The following is a 26654-nucleotide window of genomic DNA, read 5'->3' as shown; positions in this document are numbered from 1 at the left end:
TATAGCCAAGCCTTGGCTTGCGGAAGCGCCTCAAATGTCCACAACGGGTAATCAGAGCGAAAATTCTTGCACTATGAGATCTCGACTGATTGGTCCAGAAACACGAGGGCGAAACAAAACAAATCAAGAAGCCAGAGAACGCACAATAATATAGCCTGGGCAAAAGCTAAAGGACTCGAAATATATATAAAAAAATAGCCAATATCCTCTCATCTTGCATCGGCTAATCAGAATGACATGCGGCCTTGGGATCAGTCCAGCTGTTAGGATATATAAATATCATCGACCGACTCGCCTCACACATAGTAATTCCTATCATTTGCAAGGCTGAGAAGGTAAACACTACATTGATACTGTTAGAATCTGTTTTCCGCAGTCAAATATGTTAATGCTGTACTCTGTGCCTTGTTTATCCGCATACTGCAATGAGCTGTGCTAATCGCACACAACAACATTGCTAATTGCTCACAAGAGAGGCCCACGTGATTATCACGTGATGATATCATAAGCTTGTTATCCAATACCGTAATCTAAGATGTTAGTCTACTCGTTTGCCTGCTACACAGGACTAAGTCAGAATGAGCCTAGGTTTGACAGGATGAGGATCCTTAATGATGATCACTTAGAATTCCAGAGTTACGTAATCGGCAGACGGATATCTGCCCAAACCCGGCTCAGGTCATTTAAACTTCATACACGGCAAATTCGATCAACCCACTTGCCGAACAGCCAGTTTATAAATATGGCTATCCAGATTAACTTCAACCAAATTAACTTCAATCAGTCCAATTCTTTCTTCACTTCCTGACGCTTTCTAAGTTTATATACCACGGATTGGATAAGACCTGTGAGGAAAGTATCGGACGCCTAACGTATTGCATCTGATGTACAGCGTATGACAATCATGGCCATTACGAAAGCACTGTTTGTGGATTCAAAGAATCATTTCAAGGTCATCGAAGTACCGCTGGTTCCGAAGCCAGGTAAAAGCGAACTACTCATCAAGGTCTTGTTCTCTGGCGTGAATCCAGCCGACATCAAGCATGCAACTCAACTCGGTATCAACAATACCGCCATTGGATATGATTTTGCCGGTCAAGTCATCGAATCTGCAGAGAATGATTCGAACTACGAGACTGGCGATAGTGTAGCTGGTTACACTCCTTCAGGTCTTGGCCGTCCCGTCACCTATGGAACACATCAAACCCATATCATTTGTCCGGAAGACATGTTGTTTAGGGTGCCTGACAACCTTCCCTTGCCCGACGCAGCGAGTTTAACGACCGTAGCTATGACCGCAGCTGACGCTGTTTACAACCGTCTCGGGTTTCCGTTGCCCTCGCGAAAGGGTCACTTTGAACCCAACAAGCCATTTCTGCTATGGGGAGCAACGAGTTCGGTTGGATACTGCGCACTTCAACTTTCCATCGCAAGTGGTGTGTCTCCTATTTTCGTCACGGCAAAGCCCGAACATTTCGAACACCTTCGATCTCTTGGTATAGCCCATTTATTCGACTACAGGGATCCAGATGTTCACAAATCCATCGCCAAAGCTTTGCAAGACCTAGGGCTTGAGAGATTCGAATATGCATTCGATGCAGCGGGGGCTCCTGATTCGGGGGGTCAGGTACTCCGAGCTGTCTCAGACGTTACACGGATTGTTTCTACTGTATTGCGTAACGATAAACGCTTCACAATGCCTGTGGCTACACCTGGTCTCGACTTTGTGATCCTGCCTCCAGGTGCTCCCCATGCTATTACTATACCAGCGCGGCCTGCCAACCACAAAAGGGCTTGGGAAGCTCTGACCTGGGCTATTGAGAACTATGGGAGATCGTTTCGATTACCACCAGTCCGAGTGGCTACAGACAGTGCTGAGAGAGTATTGGAGGAGATTCAACGTGTTGTTGAAAGGGGTAGTGGATTCTCTAAGCTGACTGTGAAGCAGCCACTTCAATGATGGTCTGCAAGAAACTGCATAAAAGTGGTACTGTGTCTGACTAAATCTGAGTGCGATTTAAACTATAATCTAGTTTGTACTAAATTGTAGAGTTAGACCTCCAAGCTCAGCCCGTGTAGAATGTAAACAAATAAAACTCATACAGTGCTCTCATTCGAGAATCAGTGATTAATAATGTCTAGGTTCTGACCCTACGGTTTCAAGTCAAAAGCTTTAAAAGGGACTACAGTTCATAGGCAGATTTTAAAATAACATTTTTAAAAACAATTAGTATCTAAATACAGGAACGCATATATTGTCCTGCAGTATTTGGCATTGATTAGTAACAGGATAATTCTAAGCATGAATTTGATAAGGTTTCGACCAATCATCTCTGTCGGCATCGGATGTTCGGCAACTGAGCGGCAGTGATAGGCATGCGATACTACCTAGTGACGGCTAAAAAGTGCCGAGCTATAAGATCTCATAGTTAGATCCGGAGGTAGATCATTCATTCTGGAAGGTAAGACTAAGCTACCGATAAGACATATATATCCTTTATCATGTGTGAACTGAAATAAGTCCTGATATTGCTGATATTGCATTATTTCTGTAGGGTTTTTGGTCAGTTGTTGGACGGCTGGTGGGAAGTTGAGCCTCGATAGCAAATCTAACACAACCAACACAATGCCTTGTCCAGCAAAGCCATGAGATCGACGATACCCCACTGGCACGTAACACCGATCGGCTGATCATGGACCAGGCCAGGCTAGGCCAGGCACCTCCGGAACCTTTGGAATTGCAAAAGGTCTAGCTCTTAAAAAAGGAAGGTGGAATCATTGCTTCACACCGATAAGGCATTTCTATCCGTACTAACGTGGCTGATCTAGCATCCTGCTGTAGCTAAGGACTATACGAATGGAAGTTAGACTATGAGGCATTGTAAGCGCGGTGTTTTCTTAATCACGCAAAACTACTATATAATAATGTTCCATCGTCGTCCGTCTTGCACTTTTTCTACCTTTACAGTTAAGGCTATTTCGATTCATAAACTGAACAACTCGAGTCAATATGAAGGCGGCTTTGTTGAATGTCCTCACGGCGCTTACCCTCGTTCGGTATAGCAACGCGACACCTGCAACTAGTGTCGACAAGAGGTATGCGCTTGAAGACAACGGAATCAAGTACAAGGTCTTTGAGCACGCAGCCACCAAGTCTCAGACCAAGATTGTCTCCAACTCTGGAATCTGCGAGACTACACCTGGTGTCAACCAGCACTCGGGTTATTTTTCCGTCGGTAAGCTCCCGAAATTATGCTACCTATAGTATGCAATCTTTGACAGCATGCGATAGGCGACAACATGAACATGTGGTTCTGGTTTTTCGAGTCTCGCAAGAACGCTAAGACAGCGCCGCTGGCCCTTTGGCTCAACGGTGGGCCTGGTTGCAGTTCCATGATCGGTCTGTTCCAGGAAAATGGCCCTTGCACCTTCAACAAGGGAGGATCTAAACCAACCCTGAACCCTTACTCATGGAACACATTTGCGAACATGGTATGACTTTGTCATTTTCTCAAAGCATAGACACTAACCTCCACAGTTGTATGTCGATCAACCCATTGGTACTGGGTTCAGTTACGGTAATGATGATGCCGTATCAACTCTTGCGGCCGCTCCTCGAGTTTGGAACCTCCTCCAAGCTTTTTATGCTCAATTTCCCGAATATGAGAACCGTGACTTTGGTCTCTTCACTGAATCTTATGGTGGTCACTATGGTCCTGAATTTGCATACTACTTTGAGCAGCAGAATGCTGCTATTGATGCTGGCAATATCAAGGGCGAGAAGATCAACCTCGTGGCTCTTGGCATCAACAATGGATGGATTGATCCTGGTAAGTTGTCTGTTTCGTTTTACTTATGGAGAGGAACTGACCGATGTCGCAGCCAATCAGTACAGAGATTACATCGAATACGCCGCCAACAATACCTACAAAAAGCTAATCACCCCAACTCAGTACAGCAAGTACCTAAACACCTACAATCAGAAGTGTGTACCTGCTTTCGCCAAGTGCCCAGGCCTCACAGGCAACGACGCTGCTTGTGGCAATGCGGACGATGTCTGCAGCCAGGCTATTGAACAACCCTTGGAGGGTTCAGCAGACTTTGACGTTTATGATATTCGGGCCTCGAGTAACGACCCTTTTCCTCCCTCAACTTACTCCACTTATCTTCAGTCATCAAGCGTGATGAAAGCTATTGGCGCGCAGTCAACATACGGCGAATGTCCCGAGGCGGCTTATGACAAGTTTATCAACAGTGGCGATCGTAAGTACCTTTACTACTACTGTGCAGAATCATGACTTATGAACCATTGCTAGGGGGACGATCATTCTTATCTACATTGTCCAAAGTCATTGACTCCAAGATCCAAGTCTTGATCTGGGCTGGTGATGCCGGTAAGTTTAGATGGTCGTCAATCGAACCTTGTGTCTCAGCTAATATCGTTATAGACTGGATCTGCAACTGGATGGGCAATTACCGCGCTCTCAACTCAATTGCTCCCAAGTCATTCGTCTCAGCTCCTCTTCAGTCCTTTACTGTTGATGGAACCAAGTACGGAGAATTTAAGACATCTGGAAATTTGAGCTGGCTGCGAGTTTATGGTGCTGGTCATGAGGTCCCGGCTTATCAGCCTCAAGCTGCATTGGCTGCTTTTGTTGCCACACTTTCCAAGAAGCCTATTTCATCAACATGATTAATGAACTGCTTGTTGAATTCCAGTATATTAGCTTTATCTTCCATACCCCAGACGATTCATGTATCCTGTATGTAGTAGCTATACACTAACAAAACTACCTCTCACGCTTCGCTTTCTTTCACTTTAATTCTCGTTTCTTTCTTACTCTCTACACCCTGTCTTCTCTGTCGTGCATAAAACACTTCTCTTTATACAAGTTTGCCCCTGAGAATGGTGTGAAGGCCTGGATCAGAAAACAATGCCCAAGATGCCTGTTGGCTCATCATATCCGAATTGGGTAATGGACATGCCTGTCATCTTGTGGCCAGTGTGGTACATAGTGCCACTCAACCTGGCGTTCTTGCTCACCGAGTAGGGCCCAAGAACAGACTCCTGCTACAATTCTTGCGCAGGCCAGAGCTTTGAGAGCCTTATGTTGAGCTAGAGTTGTGACGATAAGTGTGATCTCTCCAAATTGACAATTGCTATGGATCCAACTTCAACACTGTTTTTCAGAACTTTGAATGCTAGTCTATTTTTTGTCATGTATTTTCAGCTCATTCACTGTTCCCGCGCTTAATTTTGTTTATCCCGACATCGATTGTGTGGGACATGCCAATATTCAACTACGCCAATATGGACAGCGACAGTTAGTGGGTTGTGTATACCTATCAGTCGCCAATAGAGACCTAATTAACATTCAAGGCTAAGCGGAACAGTCTTAGACCCAGAATGACGGCTCCCAATCATCGTGATGTCAGCATATCTATCAGTTAAATTGATAGGCATCGAGAGTGAGGCCAACCATGCAACATGTCTATTAAACCAGCTGTAAACTCGTGTGAATCGCCGTTTTCACCTAACTTCTTTTCTCTCAATTCAGGTTGTCCCTGTTATCAACAGTGGACAATTTACTCTCTTATTATAATGTCAACTGATTCTTGGGAGGTAAGTCCAATATTATCGCGAAGGAAATCTAATGTCATTTTACATACAAATGTGGAGTCGTAGGCTAACCATTGGTTAAATAGAGAGTATTGTTAAAGAGATCAAGGAGCGTCCTAACCTTTTCAACTAGAACACTTTGCACTAGTCCCTTCAGGGGGACTACAGTAGCAAGCGTCAGAATTCCGCTACTATCATTGACGACCTCTATAACAGGTGGCCGAATGTTTTCTCCGAAATGAACCAAGGAGTTTGAGCATATCGGCCTGTATAATTGTTGGTTAGAACTAATCCTTACTAGCAAAAAAGGAAAGTTGAGTAAGATAGCGAAATACTCGTTGTCTGTTGATGACACGACTAACACTTTGGGTGCTATCAAAATGGAGCGTATCTCGACGACAATGGGGAATCTCGGCTAGCGCAAGAACGAAAGTGGAGAGGGAAGGATTAGTGAGGCAGATGCATGGAAGCAGATTGACGAGATCTTGGCACCTGCAGAAGAAGAAACAAGTTCGACGATGGATATCTTCAGGCGATATATGACTAACTTACGTTCATAGTCTATTTGAAATATAATGGTTGATGGCCCTTATGACATACGAGTGTCAATCTTAGCTGAGCTCATCGCTCACGCTGGCTCCCAATCGTCATCATTGGTAACGGCCGGTGAGTGAAAACGTACAAGACAGTTTTTGTTGTCTACAACTTGTCGAAACACAAGACGATTGATCGCAAAACCAGGTCTACCCCATCTTTCACCGTATCTCTAGACCATGTGGCCTCAAACGTCCTACCATCCTCAAGGACCTCTTTTGACATTACGTCAGCTCAAGTGCTTTCTTATCCTTAGAACCACTCCACGTCTTTAGACAATTCACTTTTTGCGGCCTTCAGATCAGACCATAAAAAAGAACGATGTAAGGGAAAGCGGGGAAGTTCTCATGGCTAATCCGTCTCTTCCCCGCACATGGGCATGTAATTAAGCGTTCTCATAATGGTCGAGATCCTCCCATCTTGTACCGGCTAATTAGAATGACATCCAGCCTTGGTATGGGGCCAGCTATTGGCGGAATACATAAAGATCATCAACTATCATGCGATTCGCTCGCCTATAAGTATGTTCTATATGGAACTTAACCGCCGAGATAAATCAACTATAAAGTGAGAGTTTGTCCGCGTCAATTCTGGTATTTGTTGTATTGTGATTGTACCTATACAAATCGGAATCATGCGTGTCTTTCTGTACGCTCTATACCTTTCTATCATCCCCCTTTCGGATGCAGCAGATATCTACCTTGATCCAAAGGGACTGGATAGCAACCCTGGGTCAGCTGGGAAACCTGTTAAAAGCATTAAGAAAGCACAAGAGCTTGCCCGAGAACTCATCTCATCCACTGACGACGATATTACTGTGCATTTCAGTCCAGGCACTTGGATGATTGACGAGCCAATCTCATTCACCGGAAACGACTCTGGCATCAGCGGTGCCACAGTTAAATGGGTTGGCTCTGGATCTACAATCTCTGGAGGTCTCGAGATCACAAATTGGGTTGAAGGCGATGACGGAATATGGTCTGCTTCGGTTCCCTCGGGAACCAATTCCCGCAATCTTTTCGTAAACGGGTTTGCTGCTCAATATGCCAGACGACAGATTCATAACCGGAAGGACTTTAACTACACTAAGGTTGGAATGACCTGGAATAGCTCAGATTATGACTGGATCATGGAGACTCCTGGTATTGAGAACGGTGAGCTTCGTGCAATCAACTCCTTCACTGATCGGATCGCACTCATCGACACAGTTGAAGATAGGGTGCTCAAAATGAAGAGTCGGATATGGGCCAACCAAATCATTGGCTACGACCAGATTGCAGAACCGTTTTGGGATGGGGGCATGTGGATTCAAAACGTCAAGGCTTTTCTGACTGACGGTGGTCAATTTTACCTCGACAAAAATGAGTCGATTATCTATTATAAGCCATTAGAAGGCGATGATATGACCACCGCCTCGACCTATCTTGGCATTGAAGAGGTTTTATTGGCTATTGGGGGAACATATGAGGAGCCAGTTCACAACTTGCACTTTGAAGGGATTACTTTTGAACACAGCACGTGGCTAAAACCGGATATCTACGGGTACATAGACCAGCAGACCGGCGGCCACATGGGAAATGACAGTCTATGGCCCGAGTTTGAGGCTTCAAGACCTCATTGGTGGCAGATGCCCAGCGCGATCCAGATCAGTGCGGCACACAACATCAGCATGCAATCTTGTACGTTCCGTGAGCTTGGTGCTGGAGGCATCGGTGTTGGGAACGATAAGAACGCTCACTTCACTGGTATCGGACTTGGTGGACACAACATCAATATCTCCGAAAACTATTTCACGCAGGTGATGGGCAACAGCATCACTGTGGGAGGCATACAAGCCGATGCACATCACCCATCAGAGTCAGAAATGCTTCTATCACACATCCACGTGTCGAACAACGTCTTCAATAACAATTCAGTTCTCTGGTCATCCACCGTTCCGATACTTTTTACATACACGCAGTTTTCTTCCATCACACACAATGACATTTACAATCATCCATATAGCGGTGTATGTCATGGTTATGGTACGGCCTGTGCTCTCCCTTGCGAGTGAGACTACTAACAAGTGCCAGGATGGGGAAGCAATGACGCAGGAGGTAGCGAGGAATATATTAAACGAGGCCTTTACAAGTACCAGCCTATCTACTATGAGCCAACAGTAATGAAGAATAACCTGGTCGAGGGAAATCTCATTCACCATTTTGGTCAATCACACACCGACTTTGGTGGTGTATATACACTATCGCAGTCACCAAACACAACAGTATCGTCCAACTTTATATATGATGCAGGATGGCAGGCTCTATACCCTGGTACATAACTCACATACCTTGCAAAGACACTTGCTAATACCTGGAATAGACGAAGCCTCAAGAAATATTACTTGGTTTAATAACCTTGGCTTCACGTCAGGGAAATATTATGCGCCCAACGATTGGATTCCCGAGCAGTTGACCGGATGTAAGCACCTTCATAATCCATATGTAGCAGAAGCATTGCTAACATACCTAGGGAACACCGTCATTGACAACTGGGGCAAGCTCGGAATCAAAGATAACGAAGTGCTAGATGGGTTTCCGAACTTCTCTGGAAGACGCAACAACACGTTTCTTCGTAACTTTCTCGCCCCCCACGTAAACGCAACAAGCCTTTTGGCACAGAGGGCTGCATATCGTGCAGGCGTTATCCCATCGAAACGCAAGACAAAACCTGTTACAAACTGCCCTGACATCGCTGATGGTCACCTCGATGTTCAAATCAATCGTGGACGCGTCTTTGTTAATGTGACAAACTTCGACGACGTGGACTTTGTCGATGTTTCTTTCCATCTCTCGGGCGTTGGTGTTATTTTTAAAGAGGAGTATAGTCCCAGTTTGATCCCGGCTGATGATTATGCGATGGCTGTGTATACATTCTCGGGTTCACCAGAAGGTAACTACACTGCTAGAGTGAACTATGTAAACCCCTGGACGCGATCATCTAGCCGACAAAAGGAGTTCTCTCTTACCGCTTAGGGAGACATCTTTTGGAGTGGCGGAATTGTTTGAATCTACGATTATATGTTTTTAAAATGTAGGTAGTCTGAACAAAATGGAGCCTGTTTGTTGATCCTCCTTTTGGATCCTCCACACACATGAACCATTTACGAATCTACAATAGAAGATCTCTATCACTAAGTCTCTAGTCTCACTTGTTAAGTAACCCGGAATCACCGCAAGGTTTATACTTAGAACAATTACAAAATATCAAGAATAGAGTGAAATTTCACAAAGAGTTATAGGGTAGGTAGCAAACAGCAACGAGAAGTGGAGAAACATATGGGAACAGATATAGATTTCTAGAGAAGTAGTCCTGGCAAGGGACCAAGTCACCCCTATCCGCTATGACCAATATTGGTTGGCGTGAGGAATTCCTTTAACATTTTCAGACTCCATGCAAGCTCAAATGCTCAAATTTCGCACATCCAAATCCACAAGAAAACCTCAAGAACGGTCTGGCTTTGATCCATCAAAAGGGTACTTGAGAACACTGATACTGTTGGAATAGTCCGATAGATCGGGGTTCAGTTGTGCCTGTGATCAGAGACGTTAGCGTTGTATGGAAACACGTATGATGAGGGACATACCAGGTCAATCGGGCATGTCGCATTCTTAGCACCATAAGTGACGATCTCAGCCTTACCACCCTTCTTAGTCTTAATCAAGACTTGCTGGGAAGAAGCCTGCGAAGGATCGCCCAGATTATAGTTGAAAGGCTCAATGGTCATGGCTGAGTGCGCTGTTGAGAAGACGGTGTTGGGAAGATCGCCTGTGTGAGGCATGTGGTGCATTCCCAAGTTGAACCAAACAACACTGTAACACAATCAGCACAAGTCTATAGCAGCAGAAATAACAATATACTTACATGTCCTCTTGGTCAAGTGACTCGCCGTTGAAATACTCATTGAAGTCAACCTGAGGGTCCTCGGGAGTCAGCGAATTGTACGCTCCGACAGCGTATAACTCGTTGTCTTTTTGTCGAGTGACATAGAGATGATGTGTTGTGTGGTGCGCGGCCTTCTGTGTGACCGAGGAATCTTCGACGGTCAGATATGCCACACCAGAAGCTATTAATGTCAGTCGGGTCGATACTCATTTCAGATGCTCTTGACACTAACCTGGTGCAATCCTCCACCCGGGGTTTTCTCCATAGGTGTTCTTCGCGTCTTTATTGACCACAGCATACATTGCGCCACCATTGGGAGACCAGTTGATCTTGCCATCATCTTCATTCTCAATGAAGCTCTTGACTGCCTTCATGGTATTTCTTGTCTCATCAGACCATTTGTACCTATAGAATAATTAGCGAGTTTGAAAAACCGGATGTGAATAGAATACTCACTTTTCAGTCGTGGGTTCGATGGCAATCTTTTGCAAAGAGTTCTTCTCCCCCAAGATGTCGAAATCCGCTTTGAATGTGATGACGTGATCATGGAGAGATCCAGAAAGGCTGTCATGAATCTTGAATCCGTAGTCTTCGTTCTGAGCGTAGAATGCCGACGAGATGTAACCTGATGCTCTGACTGAAACTTCGATGGAACCGTCAAGGTGGAACTCATAGGTCATCATGTAGTCGTAGTTTCCAATTGTGTAGATAGCACGGACATTGAATGCGATATTCTTTGTCACGGTGGTGTGTCCGGCCCAGGAGTGTCGCTGGATAGGGTAGCCCTTGTCGATCTCGAACATGCCTGGAAGGTTTTTATTAGCGTGGAAGCTTGCTTGATGCAAGGCAGGCACTTACAGAGGCCGTCCTTCTGAGTAAATGTCGTCTCGCCTGTAGTCTCTGTCACATTGACATAGTGAGAGTATGCTGGGCAGTCGTATCCTGAGACATGTTAGCGTCATACACGAGTCGTTTCATCAAAGGCAAAGCATACCCCTGACGAGAGAGATCATTGCGGGGGCGAATCCAGACATGCTATCAAAATAACTGGAATCAAAGTTAGCAAATCTGAATATTCGCAAACTGGTCCTCACTCACCATATTCCAGATTGGACTGGGTCAATGCCGCTGCAAAAGGTATTAGTAAAGACACGGCGCAGGCGAGGGTGAGTCCATAACTTACGCGTAATGCGCGATTGCCTCATCCATTCCAAACTACAAAGGTTAGTCAAAGTTGAACTCAATCGTTGCCACAAACTCACCTCGTAGAGAATCCTCTTCCCCTTGTATCTAACATCATAAAGTCGAAGCCCATTATCTCGCGTAATACTGACATAGAAAGAGAAGTCCACTAACAAGTTGATCAGTAAGATATAGTAGTCAATAAATCGAAAATTACTCACTCCAAGTCACATAACTCTCCTCCTCGTCAACAGAGAACCTCGACTTGCCAGATTGAACAGATGCGGGCGGAGGTTGATCATCGAGCGGGAGATCATCGCCGTTTTTGGTTGTGTGGGCCCAAGGCTGGTCCAAATTCATTCCCATGGCCTTGAAGTCAGGTTGGTCCATAGCTGCACGGAGACCATCGAGATCTTTGTAGAATTCATTGTTGTATACCCACCCTGTCACTTTCCATTTGCTTGGATCACGGCCTGTGATATCTGTCCTCAAGAATAGACCCAGTGGAAGTAGCGAAATCGTGTCGTAGATGCTAGTGACAGGCGCGTTGAAGCCTTGCCACATGATGACTTTGCCGTTGGTAACATTGAGAGGGGCCGCAAAAGCTAATGGGATCTGGAGTCCATCATCGACCGTCTTTACTCCGTTAGATTAATAGACAAGGATTTGAAAACGTATAGCTAACCAGATTCCAGAGACGTTTGGTCACGTCCTCTGCCTCCTTCATGACTTTGAGATTGAAGTCCGCATACTCCTCCGCATCAGGGTTGACAACTGCAATCTTACCGTCACCAGTCTTTGTGTTTGCAAAGGTGTACGGTGCGATAACTGATGAATTAGTGATTGGCAATGGCCCAACCTTGAATTCCTGGAGATACGCTGCTTCAGGTGCACCAAACATGACTGCAGCCAAGGCGTATCGGGTCGGGGTACCTTCGCTGTCTGACAAGAATGGGAGGACATCGGTCTTGTTAGGCATCATGAGTTCAACCGACATGCTAGAATACTGTGAGTCAGTGTAAGAAAAACATCGTTCAAACGAGAAGACTAACATCTTGTTGTCTCGGCTGCAATTTTGTTAGAAACTCCAAGTACATTCGTTTAGAATCAAATACATACCTTCCAGCCTTCTCTGCAACGGTCAGGTTGAAACCTGTTGCATTGATGTGTAGAAGAGCAAGCACATCGGCAGTCTCTTTTTTAGTCAGAGACCCCCAAAAGTTCTTGTGAGGAGCTTTCGTCGATGGTTGGGCTGCGGAACAAACAGGTTCCTGATCCAGCTGTCGACCTTTCAGCCTCTCGGCAGGAAAAGCTCTGGCTAGAACCAGATGAACCAGAGAAGCTGGGACCAAGAAATCCACGAGACGCATTGCGCTTTTTGTCGTATCTCAAAGTGCAAAATTGAAACTTGTCTTCCGAGCAGATGAGAACCAAGCCAGTAGGGAATGATTCTGTGACTCTGTTCGTGGTGAACTTCGAATTAGTCGTTCAGGAATGCGGTTTATATATCATGACACAGCTCTCAGAATTGGCATCTGTAGCCGAATAATCGCTTCCGATAACGCATGTGGAATCATCTTCTAAATCGGTCCATTATGCAGACATGATATGACATGGCTTGACTCATGGAGTCGTCGAGAACGGTACCTTTGCGAGATCCATAGACACTATCAAGGGCAAGGAAAACGCCCATGTCGATATCATGAAGATAAGTTCAAATCTGACAAGATAAGGATAGTTGCCCCTCTTATCTCCGCATAGATACAACTTTAAGTAGTAAGAAATTCTCAAGCGAGTGTTGTGGCTTGCATATCGGAAGATGGAGGTTGCATACCGGTAGTTCGCAGATAAGAACCAGGGAAAGATGAATATACATAAGCGATGTTTTATATCGTGCATAATGCATGTCTTACTAGTCTTATCTCGATATAGAGTTCAATACAGGTAGCATTCGTATCGAGACCAGATTGTTCTTTAATGAAGAACACTACGTTCTTAGTCCTATGATTGGCCGTTCGAGTCAGTAGCTGCAGTTTGGCAGGGCTGGGGTTGCATTTGGCTTTACGGGTCCGGACAGCGGACTGTCCGTAGCACCGAAGATCGAAACTATTAGACTGTGGTCTATACTACATTATGCAGGACAAAGAGGTACTTGATTGATAATGAAAACCTAAAATTGGTAATTACCTTCCCAATGGCGGATAGCTTTGCTAACTTCAGTAGTATTTCCAGGTCCGATGGGGAGGATTGAGTCTCTACAGCTAGTCATGTGCATGTTTTGAAACCTTCAGTGGACATCCATCTACCCTGTAAATATCCAACTGGCATGCAGGAGCATCAACGAACACAATACATGCAACCTCGTTATGCTACAGAGATTGTTGTTCTATTATCTAATAAGAAAACGCGTCATCTAATTCGATTGCTTTGTTTCTATGCCTGCGTCGAACCACCTGACAGGTTCTGACGCATCCTCGCTTAGGTATGTATGTGCGGAAATAGTCCGCAAACCTAGTGCATACTATACCAGCTTGTGAGATTGCATTTATGCTTCCAAAAACAATAAAGACAGATTTTAGTAGGTTGACAAACATTAAAGTAAAAGACTTGTTTTCCTGTTGTCAGACTGAATACATGTAATGTCTTTCAAATCGCACTGGTGGGTGGTGGTGTTGTTGTAGGAGGGATGATTCTTCTATTTTCTTTCTAGAACGTGGAAGCTTAAGACCCACCAGTGTGATTATGTAGCAGCAGGACGTGTCATGTCACGTGACTTCCTTCTGTGTCCATGTCACATTGACTCTGACGATCTGGTACTGGTGTTTTGGCAGTATAGGGTAAATTGATATTATTTACCTGACTTGAACTTTTTTCCCATGGGATTCGTCCACCAGCAATCCGTGGTATTTTTGATATACATACTTCCATAGATCGAAGGCAGAGAAGTAGTTCATGGTTACAGTCTTAACATTGTGCATACCATATCATGTCGGAGTCATATATTAGTTCAAATATCAAACTAATAGGTTGGATCCTAAATATAGGGTCTTCGATCTACCAAAAACATACTCCTTTTTGCCTTCTCTACTATAGGGATTTGATCTGGAATATAAATGTATTGAATTGCTACTGTTGAGTGGATTTTCCGACAGCGTTTTCAATGAAGTATCGGGGTCCTTGTCCTGAGCTTTCGAGAATATCTCTTTTTTAAACACCAGCTCTTATGGTACCCACTCTCCGATGTTTTTGTCTGCAGCGTAGAGTGGGGGTTAGAATTTAGCGGTTGTTTTTGATGTAACATTGACCAGAAGCTAAGTTCCTATTCACCGATGGTATGTGATTGGCTGAAATACGACATGGTTGTTCAGATCAAACTCCCTAGACCTCTCGGTTGGGCTCCATGCCCACACACGTTATGTTTTCTAAATAAAGACTTCAGCTTGTGAAATCTCATCCTAGGCTGCATATCTTTCAACTATGTAGCTATGACAAATAATCAAGTCAAATAATCTTTAGACTCTTTTTTATCCAGCGATTTACGCCGATTAAACCTGTCTCATCTTAATCCTTTCCAATGGGTAAGCTATTGCCCCGAGCACATCGTTTGGTAAAAGAGCCTTAGCTGCTGCTATAACTTGAGATCCTAAATCTGCGCACCACCAGAGTGATTTGCACTGATCCAACACCACAGCATAATGTGCAAGAATCACCATTGCTGTGGAATTCCTCTGTTCTAGTAAAGCACAAAAGCCCGGCTCCACCGTACACGGCCAGATTATTGGTCTTAAACTGAGTATAAAGCTGAGATCTGAAGCTCGCCTTAGACCATCAATTGCCTTTAGGTTCTCATGGCGAGTGTGGATGTCGTCTTCAGATGCCCGTACTTGGCCAACTAGATTTGCAACTATTTGCTCGATGCTGAGTTCCTCTTCAGAGTTCGATAGTGAGGTTATTCGAAGAGCCTCATAATTCGCTTTCGATTCTTCATACTCCACATTCATTTTTTCAGTTAATGAAATAAAATCCTTGACTCCTCTTAGTAGATTGAGAACTCTTATGATTTCGTCGAGAATGGCTTCTGGGCTTTTGGGGGCGTCGCCTAGCAGTGGTAGCGACAATGTATATATCGACATGAGAAACGCGAACGGCCTGACGGCACGCCAGTTGGATTCGTCGATGTTCTCCGCCTCCTTGCGGAACTGTGCCATAGCATCACTACAACCACCCAAGATGAAGTCATGATGAGCTTGAGTGAAGCATGGAGATTTGGTGAGGGCGAGATGTAAGCAAGATGTCATGATGGTGATGTGAAAGAGGAAGTCGTGCTGTGTTGCTTGCGTAACCGCATCTTCGCTAAGAAACTTTTGCAAAAATGGAGGCAGAAGAAAGGACTTGGTTACTTTGGTGATATAGTGATGAAGTAACTCAAACTCCCACATTGTCATATTTTCGCGTTGGGGCTCTGGTTGCGCCGTGGGCGTGACAGTAGTGGACGGCGATCTGGTTTCAACAGTTGAAGGAGAGAGGTTTTGGACCTCATTCGGTGAACTGACTGCAACTTTGGTGGATGCTTTGGCTCTGCTGCGGTTGGGGTTGACCTTGAACACACAGGGGACTTTCCAGCGAGTGCATGCGCCACACGATGGGCGGGCTTCGTCGCATTTGACATGTTTCTGCTTACACTGAATGCAGCCCGATCGAGTTTTAGTGTGCGCTTTTCTTGTTGACATTGGGACGATTGGCGGAAGTTGCATTTAAAGAATAAAATAATAAAAAAGATTACAAAGATTCGTTTGCCAATGAATTTTTAGCACTGAGGCTGTGCAACGGAATGCCATACGTCATGTCACGAGATACGGAATACGAAGTACGGTATACGGTATACGATATACGAAATATGGAGTACGGGACTAGTGCCCCATCAAGAGTGCAATCAAAACATTTTACTCTCCCTTCAACTAACTAATTCAGGTGTGAGGCTGAGGCTTACTCACATACAATTCAGTCTAATGCTTTATTCCCGCCCGTCTATCTTGCTTTGCCCCTGGTGCTAACCAAGGACTTTGGCGACTCAACAGCAACGATCCTAAGATCTACCCACTTAGGCAAAGCGCCAGGGTCCATAAGCCGCAAAGACAGGTATTTATCAACAAACCAAACCCTACCGAGAACCCCTCTAAGACGATTCGGACTAATTTCACTGATCGTAAGCAGAGCCTTGATGGGGCATTGTGCAGATTGGAGGACCTTGGCGTCTTTAAAGAAGGGGAAGGACCGCGTAGTGGAATATTTATAAGTCTGGGCTGCATTATTTTCCAGTGCTCGATGTACTCACCAGTCTTCGTTCAAATACCCTCTTCAATTCTACATTTTACATTCTCCAACATAATGGCATCGTCAGATGAAAACCTCTACAAATGGTATGAGCCTTCCAAGGCTGCAGCCATTGCGATTTGCGCCCTCTTCACGATCCTTACCCTTGCTCAAACATGGCGTGTCTTCCGAACGCGCCACTGGTTTGGGTTAACTATTATCATAGGGGGAATCTGTGAGCGCCCGATAGACCCGCCATCTTCTGAATAACCTAGCTAATCCCGTGATGCAGTTGAAGTAGTTGGCCTCGCTGCCCGCGCATATTCCCGAGACCATCTGAGTGATCTGGGCCCATATATCATCCAGATCCTTCTCGTTCTCCTCGCTCCCATATTATTTGCCGCATCGATTTATATGTTCCTCGGACGCCTTATCCACGCTTCAGGCTACCCTAGCCTGTCTCTTATCCCCGCTAGATGGCTTTCCAAGATTTTTGTTCTTGGCGATATCATTTGCTTTCTGGTTCAAGGTGTGGGCGGGGGCAAACTTGTCGACCCCAAGAGCATCGAAGAGGCAAAAGCTGGAAAGAATATCGTACTTGCAGGACTCGGTCTGCAGGTTGTTATCTTCCTTGTCTTTGTCCTCTGCGCGGTTGTCTTTCACTATCGAATGGCTTCCAAGGGCTTGTTCAAGGCTGCCAATCCGAAGCTGCGACTTATCCCTATGATGGCAACACTATACATCTGCAGTGTGCTTGTTATGGTCCGAAATATCTACCGTTTAATTGAGTACGAGGAAGGAGAAGATGGGTACCTGCAGTATCACGAATGGCCAACCTACGCGCTGGATGTCATCTTCATGGCCATAATTATGGTATTGACGCTTGGGTGGTATAGTGCCGATCTGAAAAAAGAAAATAATTCCTTCCAAATGCAGGCTGTACCTAGCAGTCACGGCAACGCCTAAAACCGGGGAAGTGGATCTTGAGGCATCCTGCAAAGATAAGCCTTAGGGATGACTTCTGTTTGATGTGAAGGACTCCGGCCTTGGGCTTAGATTATATTATCGTTAGTTTTGGGAGCGCAAAGACGGCCGAGATATAGGCAACTAAGCCTTTTAAAGGATAAAGTACTATTACATCCTATACCCTTTATTGCCAGTACTCGCATGGGTAAGAGTACTAATAGAGAGAGTTTTAAAACAATATTATAATTACTACAGTCCCACAGAGTCTTTGAAGCGCTGTAACCACTCAGGATTATCAGCATGAGTTTGATTCCACGGATCGTCACTATACTAGTTAGAGAAGATAGAAGATACCACAGGTAAAGCTACTCACTCTCCATAGGCAATCCATCTAGCTTGATGCCGCAACTCTTCATCTGTTGGCACGTGGCTTCTTGGGTTCCGTGGGGACATTGTAGATGCCACCCATCGGCCCAGCTCTTTTCCAAGTTTCTCATGGAAGTTGGCATCATTTAGCATATAGGGGCTCATCTCGGCCCAAAATGACTGGTCTGTGCCAAAATCTATCGAACTGTTTGAAATGTTCTCAGTTGTCATAACATTTTGTTGCGGAAAGTCAGAGGTTGCCGTGTTTATCTCATGCAGATCTTGTTGCAAGACCACAGTGCTAAGATCCATCAAGTTTGTGTCTTCCATAAATCCAATGACGCCTTCGTTCTGCTTTAAACCGAGGCGTGGTTGTGGCATATCGGGAAGGAGGGCCATACGCTGTCTAAAGCTCAACAGCCAATCTGGAGATCGAAGTATCATGTCGGTTAACCAGGCCAATACCGTCTTATATGATGGCTGTACGGTAGGCGCCTTGGCATTTTTTATTATCCTGCAAGCCTCTTGCTGCAGCTCAGCGTCCCAAATGTCGATGCGGCCAGAGCTTCGCTGACATTCGACAAACACATGTAAACCCAACTCAAGAGGGCAGTTGTCAAAAAGACTGAGCTGTCCTTTAACCTCTAAAGAAGGCAGTCTGTTATGCTGTCTTGATCGGATTGGACCAAAGAGTGCCTGTTCAACAATATCATGATTTGACATAATGACATCACGTAGCCATGAAGACGGAGGGTCATGATGGGAGGAATCGAGTGTCGACATGGTCTCCGAGGCGAAGATGATGCGACAGGCCTCAAGCTGAAGTATTTGGTTAGTAGGCATTGATGCGTTCTCTTCATGGTAGGTTTCCACAAATTGCATTAGCTCCATGGTTATCAGCTCGTAGGCAGAACATGGGGAACTTGCCGCAGCATTGCTGCCTTGAAATGGAAAGGGAGAGTTTCGCTCGGTACAAATGAGGTCTATCAACATGTCAGTTCGAAAATGACGTTAGCATTAGGGAAGGTATCTTACATGGTGGAATAGCATTTTCTACCATTTCGGAAACCTCTTTGTCAAACCCCCAGTCACCTGTCCAAGCCGCCATCGTCTGGCCCATCTTAAAATGTTCCGCGATATGCTCACTTCGAGCTTGCCATGTGCTGAAAGAGATACCACAGAACCCACAGCGGGAACTGACCTCAGATATAGTGTCTTTCCAGGAATCCATAGACCATGGAACAAAATCTGCCCGGTGGACTAAGCGGAGATGTTGTCTTAGATGGTCTTTACGGTTGAAAATGCGTTCTTGACAAGACAGTGGATTATGATCTTGGATGTGCTCCTGGCCTGGTTCCTCTTGACTGCAAAAGATACAGCATGGTTTGCCACTCTCGGGATGCAACGACTCAGACGTTTCGGCACGACAAAGCCATCGTTCGAGACCCAAGTGAATCGATTTTTCATGGCGCTGCCAATCGTATTTCTTGTGAAACCTTTCGGTGCAAAAGGTGCATTCGAATGGGGTCGGCTTTGAAGGTTGCGGCTTTCCTTTGGCTCGTTTTCTACGTCTTACACGATGCCGAGTCAGTCCTTGGTGGGTGCTAGAGCCACCAGACCACGCAGAAGAACTTGAACTTTGCCCAGGAGTCCCGGCGCTGCTCATGGAAGATTGGTATAATGTGGGGCCACACGCATCATTCAAAGGGAATGGGTCTGATTGTCAATTAGCATAGGTTGTTGTTGGTGGTTGGTAGGTAGTAACTCACTGGACGAGGACTCGGCCATTGCACGGACAATAGCGGAAATGGGAGCAGGTTCATCATCGGGCGGCGAATCAATCCATCTCTGCATTGGATTGAATGCTTCTTGTTGGGGCTGAGGTGTTCCTGGTCTTTTCGGAATATCAATAGATTTAGGCGCCTGGACCGATGATGTAGTCGACTCGTACCGTCGGCGAGCATTAGCAAACCAGTTACTAAGCTGCGTCTTGCTGAGACCGGTTAAGCGGCGAAATGCCTCCTTGGTCGCATCATCCGGATATGGATGGTCGCTATGAGCATTGAACCATTGTCTCAAAATTCCCTGTGTTTCACGAGAAAGACGCGCGCCCACCTTAGGTCTGATCACATGTGGTTCAGCAGAGGAAACGCTGCTGGGAATATTTTTCGACTGTGCAACCTCTAGCAGGCACTCTGTCTCTTTAGGTGCCATGTTGGAATCATCTGAGTTATGATGGCCAGTATCGCTGTCATAACAGGTCAGACTATATTTCATCTTTGCTTTTGAACCCGCAATAGAGGATTCTGGGTAACCTACCTGGGAATTGAAGAAGCGGGTGGGTTTTCCATGCTGGCAAGTTGTAAAAACTCGGGGTTGTTGTGGCATTAAGAATAAGGATTCGGTAGTTATCAAAGTGGATTATTAAGCCTCTTCTGGGGAAGAATCAAAAAGCTTTGAAAATCAGCATCTTTTCCTTGGGACGCTTGTTGTTACTGTTGATGAATCTAACGATATGGGCTTCTGATTCCAGAAGCCTCCTAAGTGCAAGAAGATTTGCCAGACCATTGTAAATCAGTATAGAATCAACATTGTTAGAAGTTAAGTGGCACGTGACTAGCAAATAGATTAGGAACAACTACGGGCCGATAAAGTCAATACTGACGTCAGTCGCATCCCTTAAAAAGGCTTCCGGAAATAAAGACATCTTGGACGGGTTTAAATCTGTGGTCAAGACGGGCCTCTCTGAACCCTCAGCGATTCATCTGTGAAAGCTACGACAAGAAGTTTTTGGTCTTTATGAACAGTATGTGCTGCCATGAAAATGATTATAAAGACTTGGAACGCTCTCAGAACTATTGATCCTCTAACTGTTGGTGGAAGGCCGGCTGTGAAACATCCGGTTAACCTGCAACTACCTGTCAGGGCGACAGCTCCAGCTCTGACCTAGCACCTGTACTGAGACCTCACCATCCCTAGGTATTTAATAAAGAGGCCGAGATGACGATATCTTCTTGTCCCTCTAAACTGCCGAGGCTCACCTTGTCATTTGTTTCGCGTCGCGTCAAAGTCATGAAATATCATCGTTCTATTCCGTTTGGTCCCCAACAGTGAACCGACGAAGAGCGCGCTACCAATGATTTGATTGGTCAGTTGTGAAGCATACATGAACAACAGAAACCCAACTTAGTTGCCTGCAGCCTGATTCTTACATTTGTTCTTCATAACACCTACCATAACGGCCATTAACACCGAATTATTATTACTTAAGTTATGGAAGTCTCATTTGCAAGATGCAGTCAAACGAGGGTAGTGGAGTCTGGGACTCTCGGTTCGACGACACGTCTGATGCAGCTGATGTGTGGACGCCATCATCTGCTTCTATCGGAAGCCTGGAAACAGACAACATCTTGCAAGAAGTCCTGATGCTAGTGCGAAATGAACTACCTTACGTTCAGCCCGAGCTTCTCACTTTTGACAGCCGCCTGGGTGCTGGCACTAGTTTTGAGGTCACAATGGAGCTGTTTGGGTTGATAGGCGAGTCGCCTTATTTCGTTGCCGTCAAACGACTCGTCATGGACCGCGTGACTCGAGGCACCAAACGAACTTCCAATCAATTGAAACAGTCTTCGAAGCGCTTGATAAATGTCAAACGTGAAGTCCAGGTTCTCGCGTACCCCAAGCTGCAATCGCACAGTTGTCTAATCTCAGCCATCGTGGATCGCTGGATCTTGCGGATGTATCCTAACCTCGTGTCAGTTTAGTTTGCTAAGTAGGCGGTTTGTAACTAACGAGAATTGATAGGAACTAATGAGTGGTTAGCACAATGATAATACAAATGATAGCAGACACCTACCTCGTATATCGCATGGAAACACGGCCAAGTAGAGTAACGTGCGAGCATATTCTCAAGACCCCCCTTTTCGATCGTGGGTCTAGCGCGCTTAAGATCACTCCAATCAACAAGAAACGTGATTTCGGAGTAAACCGGCCTTTTACCATCCACCCGATTTCTAACACTCTGTATCTGCGACTCTTCCGGCTCAGGGCGTTCTTGATGAGTCATGACAGAATCCAAAAGGTTGTCTTACACATAAGCATTGCACTTGACGTTCTAGAATTTGTTACTCACTATATTCATTCATTTTTATCTCAATCTCGCGCAGCCGCTCCACGTTCTGTATCCCCACTTATGTGCCTATTGGTAAGTAGTCGATATGAATCCACTTTGCTGTCCGCTTGGTCAAGTTGATCGAGGCGTTGCTCCAGCTCGGCCAATTCATCCTGCTTGTGAAGTAGTATTCGCGCGTGAAGCCGAGAGAAGGAGCAGAACATGGTGAATTCTTTATCACCACTGAGAAACGCTGATAGCGAGGGATAGCCTCGTGGGAAGTCATCGACTAGAAACAAAGATTAGTCACGGATCATCAGGTCAGACTGTTATGTCTATATAGATACTCTTCGGTGGGTTGTCTTAGAATGATTGTGGTGAAATGAAAGGTGCAGAAGCTACTCCGCATTAGTCATGAACCCTGCATCTGCATGTTGTTATCTCACTGTCTTGTCTCCTGGCGAACTGCGGTACTCGGGCCGTTGGTTCGCTTCCGTTTGGTGTTGACATTGTTCTGTCGTGGTGTTGTGATGGATGAATAATTGTGGGCATTATAGGTGCAGAAAACGGGGACTTGCGGGTAGAGAAGCTATAAAGATTGGGCAGGTTCTACTGCAAAATTGGGGTACCTTTTTTTTCTTCCCCTGTCAGCAGCCCCTTTGCCCGGTCAGTGCATGCCCCGTGCTAGAGGCTTGTAACGAAAGCACGGGGGCCGATTTCTAGGCCCTACCCAAGTAGGGTAAGACCTGACTCGAAGATGTCGATTTGCACTCCATGCAGCGTTTAAGTATTTGAGTGAGAACAAGGGGGCATGCCAATCCTCTCCAGAAGAAGGAACGAGGTGGATCATTTGCCTGTGAAGCGTACCGGCCGGCCGGTTGGTGGAGGTGTGGGGTAAATGGAGGAAGCCTGGGGCTGGCTTAGCACAGTGAGCAGCACCAATTCAGTTCAAATAAAATTGATGACTGGTTAGGACATGAACCTCCGTGTACAGACGGGATTTCCCTAGCCCAAGCAGGGTTGCTCATGCACAACATCCACAGTGAGGTGGCGGAGAATCCCGACGTATAAAGTTGGGCCCCTGAGTTGTATGAAACCATTGCACCACGTCGGGACAACCAGAAAGGAGGACTTTTCCCTTCTTAGTTACACATTCCGGGGCCACCTTCATACATTTCCCACCGTTGTGACATGCATGTTTTCATCTTTAACTGGGCTTGGTCCGTGCCTCGTGGGAGCCTGTCATAGGAGTAGTCTGATTGGCTATCATGGGTTAGGCCGAGATTGCAAATATTGATTTTCATCTGTGTCATCCCTTGTGCACAGTCATTGCGGCTTGTTAGACGAGACGTTACCCAGACAAAATTTGGCATTCCCGTCGCCGTTTCTGCGGGTCTGATGTGCAATCTTGGCACTCGATTTGAGACATCCCGACTGTTATAAAGCTTATTTGCATGTCAGTTTCTTACAGTGTAGATCCTCGCTGAAGCAAGTCTTGACCCCAGTCATCGGAGATTGCGATAGATCATCCACAAATACAATATTAAAACGATGGTGTAGACATCGGGAGGAGTTGAGGCCTTTAGGACTCTCCGACTCTCCATAAGGGTTCAAGGGAAGTCTCTTGAGGGGCGACAAATTTACACCCTCCCTTACACAGCGTTTCTTAGAGGCTTGGGACATGAAGGCTACTACTAGTTCTACCATCATCGTGCAGGTGGCTTTAGAATTGAGACAAGAGACCGAGACATACACATAAAAGCAGAACAAAAAACAGTATATTTAGTACCGTTGGTCCCGCTTGCCACCAACTTTCAGTCGGCTTTCTGCCTCTTCATACATACACAATCACAATGACCCAAACATTATCAAAAGAACCCGCAAAACCCAGGCGAAATAGTAAGTCATCTATTCTCCTTGTTTGTTCTTTGAGTCAGATGCTATAGGTCTCCGATACATTACATTCAATAGAATCCAAGCGAAAAGCACAGAGCAACCAATGATTACCATACTAATATAGTGTTGTTCAGAGACCAGAAGGGTTTCTACCCTTACTCCCGGACAGCTCGCCCGCAAGAGAGCCAACGATCGAGAGGCCCAGAGGGCCATACGCATCCGTACTAGGGAACACATCGAGCGGCTAGAGCGCGAGCTAGCGGAGCTCAAGAGCAACCAACGGCGTGACCAGACCATTCAAGATTTATTACGTCGTAATACGGCAATCGAGAGAGAGCTGATTCAACTCAAGGAGGTTATGGGGGCGCCAATGGCCTCGTTATCTTCCCATGAAACACTTCTCACTGCACGACAGCCTTTGTGTCCTGACAAGCTCTCAACATCAGCAGTTTGCAATGGAAACCTCAGCACTAGTAACGATGCCATTCCTAGCCCTGCACCATTCTCTAGAGACTACAACATCCCCTACGACTACAGCCAACAATACATTCCCTTGTCTGATAATTGCGGACACCTGGCCAGCACCATCTCCTGCACGAACCCCTCCAACGTATCGACCCCATCATCAACAGGCGACTATAGTGCTGGCCAAATCCAAGTCAGCATGCCCAACTCGGCCCTTCCCTTCTACAACACCAGCTCCTCAAGAATTTGCACTTTATATAATAAAGATGTCGTCAAGATAGAGTACATCGAGGGGGACTATCACGGCGCAATACCTCGAACGCTTCATCAATCTGACATGATGTATTGCGAGTAGATTAGTTATATTAAATAACCAGAAGCCAGGTTTCGCTTAAATTACTCTCTGTTTTATTCCGACACTTTATATTCTCACCTTTACGTACTGCATCACTAGCAGCTGCAGTCCGCCCGGAACATATAAATAATGTACTAGATACAGCCACCTTCTTTAGTTCGTTGAACTACTCTGGCACTTGAAACCGGTTTGTATCCACACAAATATCATTAAAGTGCCGTGTCGATGATCCACTAGTTAGCTTCGCCGAGAGCTGGCGCTGTCAGACCCAGGCCACGATGACCTGCTAGATTCTGGGATGCGTATAGCCCCACTCCGTATACCTTAATTCTGTATCTTTATATGATTGGCTTCAAGCCACAAAGTGTGTTACAATGGACTAGTTGCAAGCTTGGGGTTGCATTAGCAAGAGACTCCCGGCTAGCGGTAATGACACTGGCCGAACTTTGACCTCCTGAGACAATAGGAATAAGCCATTCGGATTAGGTTATTGACATATACATTGAAGGAAGTTTACAGCTAGGCTCTTAGATAATAGTAGTATTACAATAGTAAACGTTCGAGGATAAGCGATGCGGGCATATTATTCACGATTCTTGGTACACACTCGTCCATAGCTATTACTAGAAACGTTTATAATCTCTTAGTCAGGGCCCAGTTTTAGCTCTTAATCCTGGGGACTCCTATTATAGATAAATCTGAGCTTCCATTCTAGGTTGAGTTTTCTTTAATTATTGTTATTAAACCATCTGTTGTGATAAATTACGTTTCCTCTTGATGACGTAGTACCGAGGAGATAGACTGACTATGTATCTTCTTGACAGTCATAAGGCACAAATATCTCTGTGGATGAAGGTATCATCGGCTTCGAGGGGAAAAGCAAAGATATCGTACTGGAGACGAAGTTACGCCGGCGGAGCAGCATAAACATGTCAATGGGAAGAAACAAGGGCGTTGCCTAGGACGTCAGGGCATTCAAATTGGTCCTCAATCCCACAGCTCTCAAAGAGGCCGACGAAGACGGGCTCCGTCAATTGAGGCATCTGACGATAGCCTCGACCGTAGGATCGCCCGCAGAAAGGCCGGCAGCAATACGCAGTGGGGTTGTGACTGTTGTGATGTAGCTATTTGTAAACGGCCTGGATGTTGGTACTTCTATCGCAGGCAAGAAATGCCTGTGAAGGAAGTACCGTAGTTTTACTAGATTACGATTTGATGACATTCCTGTCGATTCCTTGCGCGCGATGTATTTGTGCCTTATGACTATTAAGGAGATATAAGAAACTAGGGCGATGCTACCTTGTAGATCAGGCTTGTTAAGAAAGGGGTTTAGCCCTTTAGTACCTTCGCCAGTAGACCGTGATCTAGAACGTCGCCATTGTACTGAGGGATTTCAAGGATAAATGCCCGTTTTCACAGTAGGGTGCAGTCGCATGTAGTGTTAACTTACTAATCCTGTTTTCTTCGGGCCACAGCCTATATATCCCGCACCTAGAGTTGCAATCCACTCCATTGAATCCACGATTCATTCTATGAAGTTGGTCAGCTAATAAATTATATAAACTATCCATTTTACTTAAAGCGCTCGTAGAGTAGATAGAGTGGAATTAAAGTTAAACTATTCCTTGAGCTATAGAAAACCTCACGGCTATAGCCATCCCTATATCTGCCCTAACTTCTAAGAGGTACTTAATAGGGAGGTTGACGAAGAGGAGGGTAATTATTTTGATAACGTTGTGGTACATAATGAGAGAGTTCTATAGACGATCATCGGAGAAAGGTTGTTGAAGATGGATGGGAAGCTGTTCTCTCCAGGGTGGCGATTAACGCAACGTCAATCAAGAGGTTGTCAACCAGGTTAA

At 45.5% G+C, this 26654-nt stretch overlaps 9 protein-coding genes across 9 annotated transcripts; 6 read left to right on the top strand and 3 right to left on the bottom strand.

The window, feature by feature from the left end:
- Positions 1-578: 578 nt before the first annotated feature.
- EDB82DRAFT_482241 (chaperonin 10-like protein) lies at positions 579-2111 on the top strand. The gene has a single exon (XM_025732393.2). The coding sequence runs from the start codon at positions 896-898 to the stop codon at positions 1958-1960; it is 1065 nt and encodes a 354-aa protein (XP_025591322.2). The 5' UTR covers positions 579-895; the 3' UTR covers positions 1961-2111.
- An 899-nt stretch (positions 2112-3010) lies between these two features.
- EDB82DRAFT_454127 (Alpha/Beta hydrolase protein) lies at positions 3011-4693 on the top strand (the record flags this gene model as incomplete). Its single annotated transcript, XM_025732394.2, has 6 exons — positions 3011-3236; positions 3293-3492; positions 3539-3830; positions 3883-4263; positions 4317-4394; positions 4449-4693. The coding sequence occupies 6 exons, from the start codon at positions 3011-3013 to the stop codon at positions 4691-4693; spliced, it is 1422 nt and encodes a 473-aa protein (XP_025591323.1).
- A 2078-nt stretch (positions 4694-6771) lies between these two features.
- Positions 6772-9384, top strand: EDB82DRAFT_438259 (pectin lyase fold/virulence factor). The gene is made up of 4 exons (XM_065607777.1): positions 6772-8238; positions 8287-8526; positions 8576-8674; positions 8726-9384. The coding sequence occupies exons 1-4, from the start codon at positions 6849-6851 to the stop codon at positions 9226-9228; spliced, it is 2232 nt and encodes a 743-aa protein (XP_065465238.1). The 5' UTR covers positions 6772-6848; the 3' UTR covers positions 9229-9384.
- Positions 9385-9640: 256 nt separating this feature from the next.
- EDB82DRAFT_438256 (copper amine oxidase) lies at positions 9641-12923 on the bottom strand. The gene is made up of 14 exons (XM_065607776.1): positions 12440-12923; positions 12373-12387; positions 12006-12318; positions 11542-11956; positions 11401-11489; positions 11322-11353; positions 11237-11266; positions 11133-11185; positions 10997-11080; positions 10595-10943; positions 10371-10543; positions 10118-10319; positions 9840-10065; positions 9641-9786 (listed from the first exon to the last, which is right to left on the bottom strand). Exons 1-14 carry the CDS (start codon positions 12688-12690, stop codon positions 9697-9699), a joined length of 2322 nt encoding a protein of 773 aa, XP_065465237.1. The 5' UTR covers positions 12691-12923; the 3' UTR covers positions 9641-9696.
- Positions 12924-14720: 1797 nt separating this feature from the next.
- Positions 14721-16068, bottom strand: EDB82DRAFT_482234 (putative Zn(II)2Cys6 transcription factor). Its single transcript, XM_025732398.2, has one exon. It carries the CDS (start codon positions 16048-16050, stop codon positions 14866-14868), a length of 1185 nt encoding a protein of 394 aa, XP_025591327.2. The 5' UTR covers positions 16051-16068; the 3' UTR covers positions 14721-14865.
- A 640-nt stretch (positions 16069-16708) lies between these two features.
- EDB82DRAFT_542675 (RTA1 like protein-domain-containing protein) lies at positions 16709-17599 on the top strand (the record flags this gene model as incomplete). The annotated part of the gene is made up of 2 exons (XM_025732400.2): positions 16709-16868; positions 16926-17599. The coding sequence occupies 2 exons, from the start codon at positions 16709-16711 to the stop codon at positions 17597-17599; spliced, it is 834 nt and encodes a 277-aa protein (XP_025591328.2).
- Positions 17600-17695: 96 nt separating this feature from the next.
- Positions 17696-20534, bottom strand: EDB82DRAFT_482232 (uncharacterized protein). Its single transcript, XM_025732401.2, has 5 exons — positions 20285-20534; positions 19735-20213; positions 19001-19681; positions 17973-18948; positions 17696-17924 (listed from the first exon to the last, which is right to left on the bottom strand). Exons 1-5 carry the CDS (start codon positions 20314-20316, stop codon positions 17849-17851), a joined length of 2244 nt encoding a protein of 747 aa, XP_025591329.2. The 5' UTR covers positions 20317-20534; the 3' UTR covers positions 17696-17848.
- Positions 20535-21258: 724 nt separating this feature from the next.
- On the top strand, positions 21259-21729 carry EDB82DRAFT_469744 (uncharacterized protein; the record flags this gene model as incomplete). Its single annotated transcript, XM_025732402.1, has 1 exon — positions 21259-21729. One exon carries the CDS (start codon positions 21259-21261, stop codon positions 21727-21729), a length of 471 nt encoding a protein of 156 aa, XP_025591330.1.
- Positions 21730-23724: 1995 nt separating this feature from the next.
- EDB82DRAFT_2020 (uncharacterized protein) lies at positions 23725-24797 on the top strand. The gene is made up of 2 exons (XM_025732405.2): positions 23725-23975; positions 24107-24797. Exons 1-2 carry the CDS (start codon positions 23930-23932, stop codon positions 24790-24792), a joined length of 732 nt encoding a protein of 243 aa, XP_025591333.1. The 5' UTR covers positions 23725-23929; the 3' UTR covers positions 24793-24797.
- Positions 24798-26654: the final 1857 nt, after the last annotated feature.

This window comes from Fusarium venenatum (genome assembly GCF_020744135.1).
Source record: "Fusarium venenatum strain MPI-CAGE-CH-0201 chromosome Unknown EDB82scaffold_1, whole genome shotgun sequence".
NCBI lineage: Eukaryota > Fungi > Ascomycota > Sordariomycetes > Hypocreales > Nectriaceae > Fusarium > Fusarium venenatum.
This window is presented reverse-complemented; position numbering and strand designations above follow the sequence as displayed.